We start from the raw sequence: 18,876 nt of genomic DNA on the forward strand, positions 1-18,876 counted from the left end.
AAGCTTATCATCTATTCAATGGAATGCAATATAACATTCGTATCTCTGATTGTGTTTTACCCACATTTACGTTAAATGCTGCCAAAAGTGTTGGCTACTCACGCCAGTCGATTCTTCGAGCTTCTTCTTTGGTTGGAGAAATGATCACATGTTTGGCATTGAATTCCGCAAGCCCTGGAGATACTGGAGGCCGACGCGCCCCTGCAACAAGCCTGGGCAAAGGCTGCCCCAAACGCCTGTCCACAGGTTTCTTCTTTTTGGTTCACAACAACTTAAAACTGTAGTTTCTTATGCCAATTGTGTGTACATTTGATCTGCTTCTTTATTTAGCGGCTTCCGATTCTTCTTCTTCATCACTTAATGTAAACATTTAAATATCGACAGACTTGGGGAACTATCGATATGTAATTAATTCAATATTGTTACCACTTATTCTAAATATTTTCGTTTCTTCGTCTCACATTCGAGTGGGAGGCATATTTCAAATATTCCGCTCATCCGAGAGTGCTGATTGGTGCCAAGGACAGCGAATGTGCCCATTGTCAGGCGCTCGAATGCAAATAAGAGACAGAGGGTATGAGAAAACACCACCAAAACCATTGAACCAGAGGCCAGGCTCTACAAAAAAGTCCACTGGAACATCCAAATCTTATCGAGGAACAAAAATTATGCACAATAATCACTCACAATTATTTTTTAAGGGCTTTAAAATATTTCCTTAATATTTTCCAATATCATAATATTTTATTTTTAAACATCCAAACACTTTTTTGTGAGCGAGTACTGAGCACAGCTTGTGTTTTTCGTAAGGAATTGGCTGTTTAGATGCTTAATAAATATATTATAATATTCCTTATTATTAAGGAAATATTTTAAAGCCCTTAAAAAATCTTTTGAAAATTCCCAACGTTCCCCCAATAAGCGGAATGCGGAACAAAGCACCAATAAGGGAACTTTTGTACTCCGTTTCATTTCCACTGTTTCAAAACAAAATAAAAAATCCCCAGTACCAGTAATATTTTCTTATTGGTTTCATTCCATCAATGAAAATTAGACTAAAAAAAAAAAAGAACCCAACTTAGGGGAAATAAAACCCCCTTTGAGGTGCATAATTACTACCTTTTTAGCCAAATACCGCCAATATTTTTGCCTGCCACGGTGTGTTTGCATTTCTGCCCAATTAAACACGCTCTCGAGAATCGCATAGAATCCAATTAAATAAAATTGTCGCCAGCACACTCTTGGCTATGATAATAGCCTGTCTCTAAACTTGAATGGCCATACTTGGCCGGGTCCCAGACCCACTAACCCCTTCGGGTGCCATGCCCACCCGCATCCCGGGGCTGTCCCGACATTGGCGGAATTAAGGCAAATAGTTTCGTGGATGGATGGTCACGGGCTTACCTTCAGACGTGCTTCCACCTGGTGCTTAGTCACCTTTAACCCCCCTCTGCGGCATTCCACCAACGCGGTCTTTGGGAATTCCGCGGCGCAACGACAAAAGCATTTTAACGGTCACTTTTGGTCAATTAAAAACAAGTTTTCTAAGAAAACAATCAGGATGAATGGGGAATAGAGGCCAATGTGGCCCTTGGTTATACGGAAATGGGAAATGTTAAATAAATATTATTATATAATAATAATTTAAGCCCAAATAAAGCTTAGAAAAACGTTATTTTAACGAAATATAATAGATTTTAAGGTTTAAGGCCTAAGCACCTTTTAAAACTATTTTTTTTTAGGTTTTTCTAAGCATATATTTTTTTTTAAAGCCTTTATTTAAAAATAAAATCAGCTAAAAATCAGGCGGGCTGAAAGCTCCACAATATTGGCTAAAACCGTTTTAGAATATGTTTTATAAATTAATAAAATAAATACTGGGTATAAAATTAATACATTTTAAGACCCGTCTAATATGCTTTTATGCGACTGCCTTTTATTAGGAGATTTTTCTAGGCGGCTGCCCTGCTTTTCCTCGACTTTTTCTGTATTAAATATAATATCCAGCATGTTTCGCTGCTTTTCCAGTATTAATCGGCTGTTCATTTTGTTGATCAGCTGAAAAATTGTCCAACGATTGAAAAAAAGACATGAATTTTGATCGTTTCGTGGTTTTTCTCGACTTTTTCTATATTTAATATAATATTCCAGCATGTTTCGCTGCGTTTCCAGTATTAATCGGCTATTTATTGATCAACAATCAGCTGAAAAATTGTCCCACGATTGAAAAAAAGACATGAATTTTGATCGTTTCGCTGCTTTTCCTCGACTTTTTCTGTATTAAATATAATATTCCAGTTTTTTCGCTGCCTTTCCAGTATTAATCGGCTGTTTATTTTGTTGATCAGCTGAAAAATTGTCCAACGATTAAAAAAAAGACATGAATTTTGATAGTTTCGCTGCGAATATCATCTCTGATTGACTTAAAAGTTATGGAAAATAATCATTTCACAGATTCCCATAAATTTTCACACAAAAGCCCCTTAATATTTATTCGCAATTAATTTTGAGACCACACAAGACAAATCGTATTGGGTTTCACGAATACCCCTAGGCCAAAGCTAAGATAACAAGCCTCCAAAAAGGGCGGCCATTTGCTTTTCTGTGAATCGGCGTTGCGTCACTGGCAGTCTTTCTTCTAGTTCGAAATAAAATGTCCGACAAGTTGAGTATTCTAGAAGTATCCGTGGAGGTGATCAGCGAGATATTCGAGCACCTCGGGTCGGCGGAGGACCGTCTCGAAGTGGTCGCGGCCCATCCGAAGTTCGCCGAGGGTTTTGCCCGATTCGCGGCCACCGCCCACCGCACGCTCAAGTGCGGCCAACTGCCGCTTTCGTACTGCTCGAAGGTGCTGCAGCTGGCGGGGGACTCGGTGAAGAGCCTGGCGCTGCAGAACCCGGCCAATGTGGTGGCTCTGATGAAGCTGGCCTCCGATCACTGCCCCAATCTGGAGGAGATCTCGATTCCCGTGCGCACCGAGTACTGGGCCGTCATCCAGCCGTTTCTCTTGTCGATGCAAAAGCTGAAGCGCATCGATCTGCGCAATGATTTTCGTCCGCTCGAGGTGATCGGGGCTTTGCTGGAGTTTCCCCAGCTTGAGTTCCTGCTTCTGGTTGGATTCCGCAACGATAATCGTGAGTTTTTGCAGGTTATGTTCACAGCATTGCGGTTTTTTTTACGTTGCCCGTGGCTTTCCAGTGAGTCGCATCGATGAGCTGCTGGGCCTGACGTCCTTGCACGTCATCAACAATGAGCCGATCGATGTGTACTTGTTCTTCGCCCCCTTGAAGAACCTAACGAAGCTCGAAGTGAAGGTCGCCTACGTGAATTGTCCGGCCCAGATTGACGGCGACGAGTATTGGCCGAAAATCAAGGAGCTGATCCTGACATTTGGCATTTTTCGTTCGGAAATGCCGTATCTGCCGAGCCTGTGGCATCTTTCCATCAGCCACGTGATGCCGGACAGGAAAATATCCCAATTGTTCGCCAGCTCGGTGTCCCAGTACGCCCACACCTTGGGCTCCATGGGCGTGGTCTACGAGACTCAGACCGCGAGCATCGCCGACGCCAGGATCATTTCGGAGCTGAAGTCCCTGCGTGTCCTGTGCATGCCGTATGTGAATAACGCCTTTGTCGGCGCCCTCAAGTCGGACTCGCTGGAGCGGCTGTTCATCCGCGACTCGTGGAATCTGACCAACTCGGGGATTCTCCGTTTGCTGCGCGGCTGCAAGAACTTGCGTCTCATCGACTTCGGCGGCTGCAAGCGCATCACAAAGCACCTGGTGCAGCCGGCCCTCAAGATACTCAGGAAGAACGGCGTCCTGCCCGGTAATCCAGTCGAGATGAGAGTGAACGCCGAGTTCGGAGATCACGTAAGTGATCCGGGCACCTTGGCAAACGGCATGCATTAAGCAAATTGCCTAATATTTCTTTTAGATCTCTCACATGGACCTTACATTAATGGTCATCAGCAGGTGCACAGCTGATGAGAAGCCTGACTGGACCGGATACAATTTGCCGAACACATCCGAGGACAACTGATCTCAAGAAATACTCTTAAATAAATGCACCACTGTCGCCTATAGATCGTCTTTTTGTGCGGCTATCCCCCCTTGGGCATCTGTCAGCTGCCAATTGGCTTTCTGACCCTTTTTGGCACCTCTTTCCGGGGCCTGTCGAAGATTATGTGGCTCGCATCTCTCATTATCTGCCGGCTCCGTCGCCTTTCACCTTCGCCCGCCTGACAATTGCCAATCACAGCAGGCCAAAACTCCACTCCATTCGTGCCACACAAAAATCCACAAGAATTACCATTTTCACCGCAGACAAATTAGTGTTATTAACACTTTTTTCCCCTCCTTCTTCTTCTTGTTGTTGTTGTTGTTGTTGTTGTGGCTCTCTGTCTCCATTTTTTTGTTGTGTTTATGGTTTGCAGAAACATTTTTCACGCTTTTGGCCACGCGCAGACACACCCAGACCTGGTAACAGAGCTGGTCCCCGACCTGACCGCAGGTTTTAATATTGCAAAATGCCGAGGCTCCTCTCCTCTGGCGCTGTTTGTTCGCTTTTCGGGGCCTCGCCTCGCCTGGCCTGGCCTGGGCTCCTGTGAAAACAAACAACAATAATACCCACATAATGTCTGTCTGTTTGGGGGGGGGGACCTCTGCCCTCCCCTCCCCTCCTCCTCATGTCATCGGCTTCGTAATTCGTGAACAAAAAACAAAAAAAATCCATTAAGAATGCATTGCGATTTTTATTCAACATTTTTTCATGCCATTGTGGCAAGGTGTTGACTGCGTTTCACTTCTGAACTTGCCCCAAGAGGGTGGACCGAGGAGTTTTGAAGGCGAAATCGGAGAAAACACTCTCCAATTTCCGCTTGAATTCATCGTCTCTGTGCGGTGAAGGACCCCAAAAGCTCGAAGAATATAGTTTTCTGGCAATAATTTCCAATTTTCAAGCTCCAAGCCCCCAAGTATCTAGTGTCCAAAACAGAAGCTTCATTGGGCTTCCATGAATCATGAAATAATGGAAATAAAGTGACATTTCTGGGACCTCTCGAAGCTGCTTTAACTTCGAAAATCTATTCCGAGTGGAGAGAAGCCTCTTCCGATTCTTCCAAGTGGATCTGTTCCCTCGAAAACCCTCCGCTGGAACAAATTTCAGGCGCTCCTCAAGGAAATTCCTCTCTAAACTCTGGTAGATCCGATCCGCGATGGCAGCACCTTTCCCCGCCTTTCTTTGTGGGAATTTCCTTCAGGGGAAGGCACTCCATGCCACTGTCTGTCCTTCCCTTTGCAATCATCTTCCATTTGTGGGGTAAGCCCGACCTCTGGGGATACCCTGCCACTCGCTGCAGTCCCCCAATTGTGGGGTATATTCTTCAGGCAGCCCTCGCCTGCCCCTGCCCCTGTCCCTGCCCCTCTTTCCCTGCCACATACTTCTTCCTTGATGCATTAACCAGTAGCCGCTGCTGCTGTTCGAGTGATTTCTTTTCGGCAGCCAGCAAATTGCTCGTAATGATGCTGCACTGCATATTGCCGCATTGCTTGGCAAATTATCAAGCAAATTAGCTTAATAAGTTTATTTTAAAGAGCGGAATGCCCTCCGTGTTACGTACATGAATATGAATCAGTCCAGACCTTCGCCGGTGCTGCCTCGTGTTTGCATTTCCCATCAAAAAATGAGCAACCAGGAACTGATCTTCGTAGAGGATTCTGTGGCAAGGGTTTTGGGCTGTTCAATTTGTTTGAAATCGGTTTAAGGACATTAGCCGCCAGTCGCTTATCAATTCCCGTCTATAGAATTTCCATTTGAGGTCCATAAATCAAGGGGACGATGATATATGAACGTCACAGTTATTAACCGAAGGGACAGCCGTCTATGCCATATGCAAGTGGGTCAAGGGACCTGCCAAACCACTCGGCCAAGTGCCGCAATCCCCCCCTTGACCAGAGGAAGGGTTACGCACGTCCCCCCGGTGTCCAGTCCCCTGGTCCCTGGCCCCTGGTCTGCGGTCATATTTCATTTCTTTGTCCAACTCGTTTTCGGGTTTTCGGGCGATTCTGGTCTTTGGGTCGACTTGCGGTTCGCCGGTACAAAAACAATGCCAAGAACCCGTCGTCTTCAAGTGCCATCCGATGGACATTTACATTTACATTTACATTTTTATTACAAACAAATTCGTTGCGGTTACAAATGCGTCAATGCAAATAACAATTTTTCTTTAAACAAAAAAACAAAAAGAGAGACTGGAAGGCTGAGGGGTGGTTCCCCTGGTGTCCTTCGTCCTGTCAGGGCCAGTACAAATTACTCACGGTCAATAAATCATGCCGCTTGTCAAAATAAATGCATAAATTTCCCAATAGTGAAAGCAGAAAGACGAAAGCAGAAAGAGTTTATCCCGGGCTCTCTATCAATTGAATTGGTTAGCCAGTTCCCGGGGGGAATTGGATTTGTTAAGGGCTTAAGCAGTTGGTCAAGTCAAGTCGATTGGGCTCTGGGCACGAGATATCCTTGCTCCAAGGAGCTGCAGGAAGAATCCCCATCAGGGAGGGGCGGGGGGGTGGTGGTGGTGGCTTTGCCAAATGATGGTCAAATGGTCAATGCTTAGGCGTTTATAATTTTTCGATTTATAGTCACATTTATTTACCGTTCGCCCCCGATGTCCCAGGGAATCGGTCTGGCAAATGATTGATTGGCCGAGAAGTGAAGGAAGCCACCGCTCGCCCCCAAGGAGGCTCAGATCCAGCTGCAAACAGGACACGCACAGGCCACAGCAAATTTGTAACAATCAAGCGCTGGCTCTGGGCCACAGAAGGGTTGACGGGGGGAGCCAAGCCGGGGGGGAAGCCCACTAAACGGGTTGCAGAATCGACGACGGCAGGAGGAGCGGCGTATAAATGATTGATACCAGGCCCAGAGTCACACAAAAATTACTCAATTAGTTAGGCATTAGCCCCGGTCCCCCCCCTGCCCCTTTGCCCGCCACAGAGACCAGCGTAAGTCCAGTGGCCCCGCCGACAATTAGGGGAAAAACCACAGAACCTCATTATAAACAATTTTCTTTATCATCGCCGAGAGCAGAGCCCGAAATGCATTACGAGGGAGACAGAGAGGAACGCCTTGAGAGCCCATAACATTAGAACCTTCTTAGACACTTTAGACCAAAGAAATTGCTGCAAATCACGGCAAGTAAATTAGACAAAATTGAGGCCCAGCCCGGCCTGGGAGATCTATTCGGTAAATTGAGAAAAGTACACCCCGGCCCGGAGACCCCGAGCACCGGAGTCCCGCGGCACGATTAACCGCAGACAGCGGCTGTCGGGGGGAAGGCAGACGCAGACGCAGACACTCGATGTCGCCGACGTCTTCTCGATTCTGGGTTCGGTTTTCCATGGCAATTAACTGGCGCTACAACGCCATGGGTTTTGGGGCAGGCGCCGGGGAAGGGCAAGGGCAAGGGGAAGGGGTTCCAACTATCGGCCAACTACCTGATGGCCAAACGGTTCTCCAGCCCATTGAAAAGCTGCTCGAGGAACAGATACATTAGCATTAACCTCTTCGTGCAATTAGTGTAAAATGAAAAGCACTTGAAGTGTTTCGGGGGCGCATCCTATTGTCATCATTTTCGGATATTGTTTGTCAAGGACCATCCCCCCCACCGCCGAGTGCCGGGCCAACAGATTGGCCTTGCCGCTGGCGCCGCCTCCTCTCCATCAGAACGGAAAACTTTGCCATTGACAGCCGAAAAACACTTGAGACAGACACAAAAAGCGGCAATTAGCAAAAGCAAACACGAGGCAGCACCGGCGAAGGTCTGGACTGATTCATATTCATGTACGTAATACGGAGGGCATTCCGCTCTTTAAAATAAACTTATTAAGCTAATTTGCTTGATAATTTGCCAAGCAATGCGGCAAGCAGGCAATGCGGCAATATGCAGTGCAGCATCATTACGAGCAATTTGCTGGCTGCCGAAAAGAAATCACTCGAACAGCAGCAGCGGCTACTGGTTAATGCATCAAGGAAGGAGTATGTGGCAAGGAAAGAGTGGAAGGGGCAGGCGAGGGCCGCCTGAAGAATATACCCCACACTTGGGGGACTGCAGCGAGTGTCAGGGTATCCCCAGAGGTCGAGCTTCCCCCAGAAATGGAAGATGATTGCAAAGAGAAGGACAGACAGTGGCATGGAGTGACGTCTGCTGAAGGAAATTCCCACAAAGAAAGGCGGGGAAAGGTGCTGCCTTCGCGGATCGGATCTACCAGAGTTACGAGAGGAATTTCCTTGAGGAGCGCCTGAAATTTGTTTCAGCGGAGGGTTTTCGGGGGTATGGATCCACTTGGAAGAATCGGAAGAGGCTTCTTTCCATTCGGAATAGATTTTCGGAGCAAGCCCGCAGGGAAAGCAGCTTCTAGAGGTACCTATTTCTAGGAGCGGGAGTGTGTGAGTAAATACTATGGAAGAACATCCCTGATAGCGACAGCCCTCGAGTTCTCTGGAGATCTGTGGCATCTGCCCCGAAGAAAGCCCTGAAAACGCTGCTGGGGAGCATTTTCCACCCCAAATGGAGAGGCAAAGAAAAACGTAATTCAAAGATCACCTTCTTCTGCCTTCTGGCCCGAAGGCGCCTGAGGGGGGGGGGGGGGGGGGGGGGGGGGGGGTGCCCCTTTGTGCCGCCCCTGCACCAGCCTGCCACATGCTGAAGGTGACGCCTTTTTATTGCCCCATTTGTCGTTAAAAATAGAGCCAGAAAAAAGTGTGCATCTCCCCTCCAGGGGGCAGATGGCTCCCCCCCACCCCAGAGATGAGGTGTGAAAGCGAATGAATTATTCGAGAATTTCTATCTAGATTTGTAAATGAAATATGTTAATAATTAATTAGTTTGTGTTTGGTGGGGTGGGGGAGGGGGATGACAGCGCAGGATCCACAAATAAATCGTTGGAGAAATAATCCCCCAAAGGGAAATCTAAAACAAAAAAACAAAAAAAAGGAGGAATTTCAAGTGAAAACAAATCAAGGCTAATGCCAGATTAATTTATATGCCTTCTAATGGGCAAACCGCACCCATTTAATTGCAACAACAACGAACAAAAAAAACAAAAAAAAAATGGGCAATAAATTAAGAACCGCCCACGAAAACTATCAAAGACTACTTAATAAACAAATTTTCACATAGAAATGCTGAAACAATGAGGAGAAAAAGGGAGAGGGAGACGAGGAGTGGATATAAAATACAGTCGGTGAAATTTATGTGCAGGAGTGGACCGAGGACTCGTCAGAAGGGGGGCACGGTGGCACACACATAAGAACCCAAGATAAACTGCCCTGGGAACAGGCCCAAAAGGTGGGCGGCCTTGGGGGTAATAATTATATTTTTATGGGACATTTATTGCCCTCTCCTTCCACCAAGAGGAAGGGAAACATTTTAATCAAATCATTGAGAGAATGGAAGACGAAACTTTGCATTCATTCACCGACCGAAACTAATTTATAATCTCCTTGGAACAAAACAAAGAATGTTTATTGAACAACCATCGGCCAGGCCACATTCCTGCCGCAGCTCGAATCAAATGTAATTCAATATAGCGCCGAGCATCAATCGCATCCGCCAGGCATCCGCCGGCCGGGCCAATAACGAGACAGTCACTTCGGGACAGGCCCTAAGCCCACAGAGCCAGAGTAAATAAATAAATCGGGCCGCTAATTAAAGGCGAAAGAAAGGCCCCACCAGACGCTGTCGGCGGCATAGGTGTTTGAAGCACTAACCGAAAAATAAGAGCACATCAGAGCACCCTGCGACTACAGCCGGAGAGTGAGTGCGTGCCGAGGAGGAGGCAACGAAAATAAAGGAAAGAATTCAATTGAAAGAAAGCGACACACAGAAATGACACGACACAACAGGAAGGGCACCCAGAGACGGGGAGGGGGCTAATGGCAAGGCGATGGCAATGGCAATGGAATCTCGGATGCCCTTTCCGGCTGGTTGGAATATTTGGTAGATACTTGAGTGCTCACGGAATCGGTAAGGATTGAATGGCATGAAGCTCAAATTCGTCATACTTTTATTGTACATTAAATTTATTAAATTAACAAAAAATATTATGACTAAAAATTTAAATAGTTTAATAAAAATTCTAATTTATTTTTAAATCGTGAAATATTTATTAAATGAACAATTATATTTTTAAAAATAAAAATTTTTATTATATTAAATTGAGTAAGTTCGTGAATATTTATTCATACTTTTATTGTATATTGATTACACTTATAAAATTTGAATAGATTTAAAAAAATACTAATTTATTTTGAGATATTTATGAGCTTGGAAAACTATATTTTTAAAATTTAATTTCTATTAAATTAAGTTGATTATTTTATTTATTTGAATTTATTTGTCTTGTTTTCATTTATTTTTATTTGTGCTGTTTTTCTTTTTTATTTGTCTGTTTTTTTTATTTTTCTTTTTTTTCTATTGGTTTTTTTTAAATTTGTCTTGTTTTTTATTTTATTTAGTCTTAAAACCTTGTATATTTAATAAAAACGAATTATTTGATTGAAAAAGAATATTAATAATAATATATTTTGTCTAAATAATTCATTTTTAAATCATTTTTTATACAAAATAATTTATAAAAAAATATGAAAATTATTTTTTGTATCTATAATGGCATCAATTTGTATCCCAAATTTAATTCGAATATTATTAGCTTGAATCCCTTTCTAATCCTTTTTATATGGAATACAATTTTGTTAGGAAATTGTTTGTTCGATCCAAAGGGAGCCCAATATTCCACTGAACTCTCTTGTGTTTCAGGGCATGCCCCAAACAGTGGAGCTAGCACGGAGCATAGCAGAGCATAGAACCGAATCGGACGGGACCCCCTGGTGCGTTTTTATATAGAAAAAGTATTTCTTTGATGTACATCTGTATGCTGTGGCTCCGTGCGCCGTCAGTCAGCCAGCTCGGGTGGATAGGGGGGTTTTTCTTCATTCTCTTTTTTCGGATGCATTGGATGTTGCATGTTTCAGTTACACGCCACATTGAAGGCGGTGGCTGGGACTGGGCGGAGCCCGGGACGGGCTGGGGCGCCTGGAGACGGCAAGTGTTAAACTGCATTTGTTTGACTTTTCCAAATGATGGCAGTGGGGGAGTGAGGGTGGGGGCTCTGGGTGCGACTTTGACTAGAAATTACATCCGACTCTCCCACCGAGCGAGTGCGAGGCAGACGCAATCAGGTGCTGACAGGAGCAGCAACGACAAGCGACGAGCAACGACGACGACCTTCTCGAGTGGATATTACCTTACACACAAGCCTCTGACAGTCGGAATATGCTCAGGAGGCATCACTGACATCTGACAGATGCAATCGGAACAGCGGAGCACATCTCTCTCTCTCGTCATATGCTGCTCGTCTGCAAAATTGCATTATGTCAAAGCATTTTTGTGGCTATCTGCGCGAACACAAAGAAATCCGTAACCCCTTGAAATGAATTGCCTCGAATAAGCATTGACAGCCTTGTCAATATGTAAATTGTTCTGTTTGTCGTTGTCGCTGACGCTGACGCAGTTATACGCACGATTTGGCAAAGAATCTCTTTCTCGGAGGAGGTTGGAGGGGGTCTGGGGCTGGGACTGGGGGCTGGGGCTGGGGCTGGGTCGTCTGTCATCTGTCGCTGAAGCTCAAGTTCAAGTGGATCTGTTGTTGTCTCTCTTTGATTGGCTTTTTATTTTCCGTTGGTTGTAATGTCTTTTATGAGATTGTCTTGTTGCCCGAGCGGCACTTTAAGCCTTTCAATGGGAATTTATGGGCGCCAAAAACTTTATGGCAAACATTTTTTGGCACTTGAAAATATCCACAAATCTCGCGGCAGAGCTCCAAAGAATGTCAATGCCAAAGCCAATGTCAAATGCATTTGGGCTTTACAAAAATCATCAATTAAAGTGGCTTTTTCGGTGGCTAATTGAGGCATTGATGGGAAATTGCTTCATAATTCAATGAAACATGGCATAAAAAAGGGGAAAATATTAAAAAAAAAAATTCGACAATAGAGAGTGAGAGGGGAAATTGCAAAAAGACATTAAATTTCCATTTAATTTAATAATAAAATGATAATAATAATGATATATTAATAAGAATAATATATTACTAATAATAATAGTTCAATAAATTTAAATATTTAAAATAAATAAAGAAATATAATAAAATTAAAATACATATTTCAAATAAATATATTTAATATTTTCATCTATACATTAAATATATTTATTATTTCAAAATAAATACAGTAAATTCTAATAATAAATAATATAAAAAATAATTATAATTTAAACATATTCCAAATAAATATATTTAATATTTTCATCATTAGATTAATATTTAGATTCCACAGAATTATTTATCTATATCTATACATTAAATATATTTATTATTTCTAAATAAATGCAGTAAATTCTAATTATAAATAATACAAAAATTTAATATATATATAATTCAAAACAAATATATATTATATCAAAAATAAAAATATGTAATATTTTAAATACATATTTTTATTAATTTGTTATTTCGATTAATATTTGGATTCTATTTTTTTAATATTTAATAATTTCATCTTTAGATGAAATATATTTAATATTTTAACATAATTCAAGTAAATTCTATTTAATTTCCCAATGTTTGTATTTAAAACCCGAATAATTAATTCAGAAATGTAATTGTATACAAAATGAAATTAATTTATGCCGGGAATGAGGTCCTTGAGAGCCCCTAAAGACCACTTTTGACCATATCATTGCTCGATAAAATGCTTGCATTGCTGACGCGATGGAGATGGCTGTACCCGCCAGCTATGACAGGAATCAATGAGAAGAACAACCACATTATCCACACACATATCTTCCGCTAGGCTTAACCCTTTGATCCACAAGAATGGAGAGTCCTCCCGTCCGGCTGAAGAAGCTCATGAATAGTGAGATCATGTCTCACAAAAATTAATCAAAGCAAATTGCGCATAAAAAGCAACCAAACAAGAACTGACGAACTGAAGGATTAATCATCCTAATGCCTGAGAGCTAAACAAAAACTTGAAATTCGTCTTGGCACTTCACACACACACACACACACACACACATGGACCCACGAAAAAGATACAAGATACAAGATACAAGCTATACTCAGTGGCAGACAGAGCGTCGCCGCCCTTTGGCCGGGTTGGTCAAGGTGTTGACTGAACACCTTTTTGTTTTGTTTCTTTTTTTTTGGCTGAGAAATGAGACTGTGACGGAGGATGATGGGGATGGGGAGGATTGGGAGGGGGGGAAGGGGCTACAAAATGGCAATTAATTGAAACATGAATTATTAACGCCACCCATTGTCCATTGTCTGTGCGATGACCAAGGTAAATTTTCAACGGATGCTGCAGACCCGACTTGACTGACGGATTGACGGATTGACGGACTCCCCGACCGGCGACTGTCTTCGTCTGAGTGATGTGCCTGAAATCTTTTGATGCTTCGGTCTTCGGTGGCTTTTGTTTAGTGCCTCATAAAACATCATTAATCTTGCTGAATTGAATTTTTGGGTGTTTTTCCCCCCTTTTTAAGTAAAAGCGCAGCACCGAGCACCGAGCACCGAATGCACGGTGAAAACTTGTACAAGTTTCAAGTTTTACGTTTTACATGATTAATTAATAAATTATTCATTGCAGAATGCAAGATGGAAGATGGATCGTGAGAAATAATGGCCTTTTTAGGGAAAACTTTAGCCAAAAAGTTGAGATCTTCCGTGGCCATAGGACTCTCAGATCACCCTACCAATCCATGCCCCCCCCGCGCCGGAAACAGACATCGTCATAAATCATACGCTCCATGTGGATCCTGATCGGTAGATTATGGCCTGTCGGGGGCAGGAATCAATGCGGATTGTCTGGCTGCTGATTGGAATTAGTAAAGTCACAAGACCATGGCTGACACTTAATTATGGGCTGCAGGCGGCGAAGCGTGCCCCACGGACCAGAGCCCCAGCCCCCCCCCTCCAGCCATAAATCTCGACAAAAGTGTGCGGCCCCCAAATCAATGGCAACTCCTAAATGTCTCCCTTCATGTCACTGAAAAATTGCTCTAAATGTTGGCACAACTATTCAAATTAATTGATTTAATGCCCAGTTGTCTCCCCTCTCGCGGGATTATTAATGAAAATTTGAGAGAAGTTTCCAATTAGACAAGAGGCAGAGAGTTCCTCCTCCTCCATCCCCCCATTTTCTTTTGACATTAAAATTTCAATTTTTCATGCGACAAATTTAGAAACCAAGAATCCCGGAACATTTGGAACATTCCACTGCCACTGCCACTGCCACTGCCACTCCCACAGAATATTGTGGATTTTAATAATCTACCTGATGCACTCCCTCACGTTTTATTTAACGACACACCTGCCGCAGTCAAGAGTTAAAGGAATTTCATTTTCATTGCAATTTTCTTTGCTGGCAATTAAGTTAAAGCGCATTAAAGCAAATTTATGACAGCTTAATTTCATATATTAAGATTTTACGACTGCGATACTGGGTGGATGGGTGGACGCTCCGCCCGCTCATAAAACTATCTCCCCCACTCGGTGGAGGGACGGTTGCGGATTAGCCGGCGGATAATCAGCCCCGCATCCTGCCCCCCCCGCACACGCCAATTCAGTCATTCAATCAGCGCAGACAGGTGGGGGAGGCAGTCATCGGTTGGGCTGGGGGCCAAGTCATCCATTCACCCACTCAATGACGGACGATTTTTATCTTGGGAACTTGGCCAAGAACTTGGCCCCGGCGAGGGAAGTTTCTGGGGTCTGCCAAAGACACACCCATGCTCGGTGGTCCCTAGAGCCTCGAGAGCGGGGGCAGGAACAAGGCAACAAAGAGAGTAAACTTGGCTCTAATGTGGCACCACCTTCCCAGGAAGTTGTGGAACTTCCCTGCCTTGGCCTAGGGTCTGGGGGGGGGGAGGGGCCTCCTGTTTTGCTCTGGGCAGCCAGCCAGTTTCTTTTATGTGGCCCTACTGGTTGCTGGCTGTCGTTGGCAGTGTTGACAGCCAGTGAAAAATGCAACTTGCCCGCGGGGCAATCGGAATGTGTCTCGAGATGATGATGACGATGACGATGACGATGACGCTACAGAAGCGGGGGCCATTAGCAAGCAATTGCGCATAAAAGTCACGGAGAAACGAGACGAGAGACGGTAAAAACCATGACACTGACAGCGGACTGCGGACAGCGGACAGCAGATCAGCCAATACTCGTATTAAATAATGTTGTAAAATTCGAAACATTGAACCGAATCGAAAGGAATCGAATTGAACTGGCGGGGGAATCGTTTTTGGCTGTCATGGCTAAATAAATAAATAAATAAAATGAAATTAGGTTCGTCTGCATTCGAATTCCCCAGCGACAAAAGGTGAAATGAACATCGAACGACAAATGCAATAAAAAATTGCAGCTCATTTGAGCGTTTTTCCGATTTCTTTGCAGCTTTTGTCTCCATCGCGTGCTGGCATTGGCATTGGCATCGAGTTAATTTATTGATGACAGACGCACGATAAAAACCAAAATGTGAATTGTCATTAGAAGTCATAAGGTTGATTGACAGCCGCCACATAGCCACACAGTCCCAGAGCTCCAGAGCCCCCCTCCACAGTCCCGGAGCCCCACAGCTCCACAGCCCCACCGCCCCACGATTAGGCAGCCGCTTGCGGGTATAATGAACTTTTTCCACTATCGTTGGGCTTTGCTTTTGTGCTGGGGGGAACTCCCTAATCCTTTGGCAAAAAACCCATGCCAGGTGGCCAAGTACAGACCCATTTATTCCAACTCATTTAGCACCGAAGAGCGCCGCTCTTCAACTTAATTAAATCAAAACTCGGCCATAAAATTACAATTAATGAACCAAAAATAACACCGAAAACCGCAAAGAAAAAAATAAAATGCCAAAAGGCAATAAATTATTCAAAGTGAAACGCAAAAATTTAACCCTAAAAAAAACAAAATGAAGCCATGTAGATTTTCTGGAATAAATCTTAAGCATGGCATCCGCAAACAAGAATACGTTTATTCGGGGATCCTGGAAAAGAGCAAGTCCGAGTATACATTAAATTAAATTGCTCAACAGTTTGTAATGCGGGACATTAGTGTCAAGCGGTGACAAGGACGAGGACGAGGACAGCCCAAAGGGTTAGACATTAACACGTTTGCGCCGGGACACAGTGGGAACGAGGCCGGGGAATTTAAATTTGTAAATTTATAGGCACGACACGCTGGCTACTGGCTGCTGGCTGCTGGACCAGATGCTGATGACCCACCACCGGGACATCTGATGGGACAGTTTGGCCAAGGATTTTTCCCCGAAGATTTATCCGAACGCTCTTTGAATGAGCATAATTAGTGGCGGCGATTTCAGATCGGGTGGCAGGGAAAAAAACTCAATTTACATGCAATTTGTTGCGTTTAAATGCTTTTTATATGCAAATGCCCCATATATCCTGGTCAGGCGTGGTCAGGACCGGATGCAAGACACTCTGAAACCGAATTCCGTTCTACGGTTTTTAATGAGCCCGTTTTTCGTGCCATGATTGATGCGGCAATAGCATCAGCAACACTTGGGATGTGATGCGATGCGATGCCCTGCTTTATTTTTTTTTGGGTGTGAAATTTGAATATTTATGACCAACGGTCACATTTATATGGTGCGGAAATTTTTATGATCTTGTTGCTTGAAATTATTTATTTGTCTTTAATTTTTTGGTTCTATGGCAAGGAAAGGAAACTTGTTTCCCAAGGCGGAAAATTTCTTGAATTATGTATGAGAGTTTTCACAGACATAATTATGTGCTGGATTTCTTGCCAGAGCTGAGAAGTTATGTAAATGTCTTGCTTTTTATTGTCATTTATAGGGTTTTGGGTGGGCTTTGGTCAGGGGCGAAGCTCTAAGAAGACCTTTGTGGTGGTGGTGGGGGGCGAAGGGGAACTTCCTTGAATAACAGCGTATAACACCGTCTTATTCGATAAATAAATTGAGTCATTAAAAAACTATAACTTTTGATAGTCTGAATTTTGTTTAAATTATTAATTATAATGTATATTACAATGCTAAATTTTTTTAATATAATAAAAAATGGGGCAATATCGCAAAATATTAATAAAAACTTTAAACTTCAACTTTTAAAAATATTATATTATATGCTAAAATCTGTATTAAATTAAAAAAATTTTAAATTATAATATTCATAGATTAATACATAAAAAATTCATTGGTAATAAAATTTGTTGTTTAAATAAAATCTATTTATCTAAGCATAATACAATTTATTATTATATTATTATTATTATTATGTTATTATTATTATTATATTATTATTATTATTATTATTATTAGACATGTTCATTTCAGTTCAAATGCCCGTAGAATCTTTAAAAATGCATTAATCCTAGTAATTTTGTTTCCATATATTCTTTAATTTAGTGAGCAAGAAAAAATACAATAATTTCAATTCAAAGAAATCGGTTTCCCTTTTTTTTAATTTTTTCCAAAAAAGTCCATGTATCCTCTTTTGCACGTTTCTAATTTTTTACTTTAATAATTTTTTTAAAATATTTTATTCACATTCCGAATAAGTTTTGGGAAAGAAAGTGATCTCGGATATGGGGCAGACACATTTGTCAATAAAATTTGACAAACCGGCTTCCCAAATATGAAGATAATATTTTTTCCTTATTGCTCCATCGATTTTACCACTTTTTCCGCGTCTTTGAGCCAGAGTCCATCTATTTGCTCATTAAATTACTTTCTCTTCGAGGCTTCCTTTGCTTATGAAAAATTCTTTTTGTCCAAACATTTATTAATATGACACACACACACACACACACAGAGTACAGTAGCTGGCAAGCTCCCAATCGATTAATCAAATTAGCCACACTTCCTTCGGAAAGCCAAAACGCACTGAGGCATAAGACGACGCCTCACTGTCAGATCATCAAATTGCATTAGATGCCAAGGAAGTGGGGAAAAAACTAATTAGAAACATTTTTATCAGGGGCAACGGCAGCCCACAACAACAATCCTTTTGACTTCTCGGTCTCTGCTAATCACAGAAACGTGACGTCATTCGCCACGCCTCCATTATGATTTTTATTAATGATCCTATGCATAGCAAACCATACATATGTATATATACCAATTTGTCGGAGAGACGACAAAGTGCCAAAACGTCGTCTTAGTCCCATTTTCAGTGTTTTAATCCGCGCGTTTAATTGAAATTGGCTGCGAAGCGGCCTGGATGCGGGTTCCACGGTTCCACAAGTCGAAAGTGGTGGAAGATCCCCGGTAGCCCTGGCTCTCGTCAAATCTTATAGATATTAATGATGTTTGGACCCACAACCGAATTACGAGGCAATTAATTATACGATTTCGCGTGACTTTTGTACCCAGCGATGGGGTTAAGTTTAACCCAACTGTTTATCTACCCGCATAAGTCGCTGAGGGATTACACAACAGTTTTTTTGTTGTATTTTTCGTACCTTATTGCTGTTATCTGAACTGTAACAATTCTATTTTTTTGTTTTAATTATGAATTATTGTTCAAACTTTGAGTTGAATTTATTATGAAACAGAAGTACATTTATTTTATATAATTTCCATATTCGTGTGAATAATAATTTGAATATTATATATTTTTTACTTGCAGGTAATTTGAAAGATATACAATTGGAAGCGAGCCTGAATGCTATTTGTTGACCCCGAATTAGACATTTCTGCATATTTGGTGACCCCGATCAAACGGTAAAGCTTGGGCGATTTTGACGCTATGAAACCATAAGAAGCGGATCCAGAAAAAACATC

The 18,876-nt window shown here is 42.6% G+C and overlaps 1 protein-coding gene across 1 annotated transcript; it reads left to right on the top strand.

Moving 5' to 3' along the window:
* The first annotated feature begins 2,603 nt into the window (after nucleotides 1–2,603).
* Nucleotides 2,604–4,084, top strand: LOC6900810 (uncharacterized). The gene is made up of 3 exons (XM_002135133.3): nucleotides 2,604–3,134; nucleotides 3,199–3,872; nucleotides 3,937–4,084. The coding sequence occupies exons 1-3, from the start codon at nucleotides 2,654–2,656 to the stop codon at nucleotides 4,039–4,041; spliced, it is 1,260 nt and encodes a 419-aa protein (XP_002135169.2). The 5' UTR covers nucleotides 2,604–2,653; the 3' UTR covers nucleotides 4,042–4,084.
* Nucleotides 4,085–18,876: the final 14,792 nt, after the last annotated feature.

The sequence above is a fragment of the Drosophila pseudoobscura genome, chromosome X, assembly GCF_009870125.1.
Source record: "Drosophila pseudoobscura strain MV-25-SWS-2005 chromosome X, UCI_Dpse_MV25, whole genome shotgun sequence".
Classification (NCBI taxonomy): domain Eukaryota; kingdom Metazoa; phylum Arthropoda; class Insecta; order Diptera; family Drosophilidae; genus Drosophila; species Drosophila pseudoobscura.

Excerpts from the sequence above, each read along its gene's own strand:
- LOC6900810 (XM_002135133.3), top strand. The coding sequence starts at position 2,654 with ATGTCCGACAAGTTGAGTATTCTAGAAGTATCCGTGGAGGTGATCAGC. Across the intron at positions 3,135-3,198 it reads TGGATTCCGCAACGATAATC|TGAGTCGCATCGATGAGCTG; the intron begins GTGAGTTTTTGC and ends GTGGCTTTCCAG. Across the intron at positions 3,873-3,936 it reads ACGCCGAGTTCGGAGATCAC|ATCTCTCACATGGACCTTAC; the intron begins GTAAGTGATCCG and ends TATTTCTTTTAG.